This window comes from Perkinsus marinus, assembly GCF_000006405.1.
Source record: "Perkinsus marinus ATCC 50983 genomic scaffold scf_1104296960350, whole genome shotgun sequence".
Taxonomy (NCBI): domain Eukaryota; phylum Perkinsozoa; order Perkinsida; family Perkinsidae; genus Perkinsus; species Perkinsus marinus.
The window spans coordinates 19,630-20,849 of record NW_003206190.1 but is presented as its reverse complement, the minus strand read 5'-3'; the positions used below and the strand labels follow the sequence as shown (position 1 = coordinate 20,849).

The window sequence follows — 1,220 nt, the reverse complement described above, 5'->3', positions numbered from 1 at the left end:
TAATCCTTCGCACGGTGAAGATTCATGATAGGTTACTCTTGAGGCATATCCTTCGGGGGAGAACTGTCTTCATGAATGTATATTACCTGCGAACTGGGCAAAGGAAAAACGACTGCCAAAGTAGTAGTGCTATTCTCGGCTGGCTGATGAGAGATGATTCAATACTAGATATGAGGGCGAACCCGCGAAGACCTATCCCTACACGTTAGATAGATTCCAGTCTGAGGCTGTATCCTGTTTGGAACGCAGTGAATCGGTAAGGCCCACACTGTGATGGGGGGCTATGTCGTAGGGATGCTGGTGGGTAGGTACTTGTGTCGGCGCATACGTCGGCTGGTAAGACTACAGTGGCTGAGTACGCCATTGCTATGAGTATGCGGGACAATCAGAGAGTTATTTACACGTCCCCTATCAAGGCGCTGAGGTAGGGTGGTGAAGCTCTGATGTGACGGAAGTGTGGTATTGAGCTTGGTGTTCTCAGTAACCAGAAGTATCGTGATCTCGCTGATGAGTTTGGCAGTGATGTTGGTTTGATGACAGGGGATGTAACCATCAACCCTAATGCGAGTTGTATGATTATGACCACTGAGATCTTGAGGTAGGCCTAGTCTACCGGAAGGGGGATCTCATAGGGCGCTTGCCAGGTCCATGCTGTATCGAGGAAGTGACGTATGTCGGGAAGTGAAGTGGGTCATATTCGACGAGGTGCATTACATGAGGGATAGGGATAGAGGCGTTGTATGGGAGGAGACCATGTACTGATGTGTAGGATGGATGGTATGGCAAACTTTGTCCCATCAGGATCCTCTTACCTGATACAGTACGCTTCGTCTTCCTCTCGGCTACTATACCCAATGCGAGGGAATTCGCTGAGTGGATTTGCCGTATTAAGCACCAGCCCTGCCATCTGATCTACACTGACTACAGGTTTTATTCATTATAAGTCGAGTCTTTGGCCGAGCTGTTCTCTTCCTCAGGCCGGTGCCGCTACAACACTACGTGTATCCTTCTATGGGGGATGGAGTCTATCTCACTGTCGATGAGAAGGTAGTAGTAGTAGTAGTAGTAGTAGTAGTAGTAGTAGTAGTAGTAGTAGTAGTAGTAGTAGTAGTAGTAGTAGTAAGGAGGCGATGTCGTTGTTGTTATAGTCGTTATCATGATCAGGGCAAGTTCCGAGAGGATAACTACGGGAAAGCCGTTGAGATACTAGAGAAGAATAC

At 47.9% G+C, this 1,220-nt stretch overlaps 1 protein-coding gene across 1 annotated transcript in view; it reads left to right on the top strand.

The window, feature by feature from the left end:
* The window catches only part of Pmar_PMAR013218 (helicase, putative), a gene marked incomplete at both ends in the record, with an annotated part of 3,018 nt that overhangs the window by 1,543 nt on the left and 255 nt on the right, over positions 1-1,220 (top strand). The window contains 8 exons of the mRNA XM_002772835.1: positions 32-120; positions 169-256; positions 309-424; positions 482-598; positions 645-755; positions 802-927; positions 978-1,047; positions 1,165-1,220. Of these exons, the coding sequence (XP_002772881.1) occupies positions 32-120; positions 169-256; positions 309-424; positions 482-598; positions 645-755; positions 802-927; positions 978-1,047; positions 1,165-1,220 (773 nt within the window). The remainder of the gene's footprint in view (positions 1-31; positions 121-168; positions 257-308; positions 425-481; positions 599-644; positions 756-801; positions 928-977; positions 1,048-1,164) is intronic.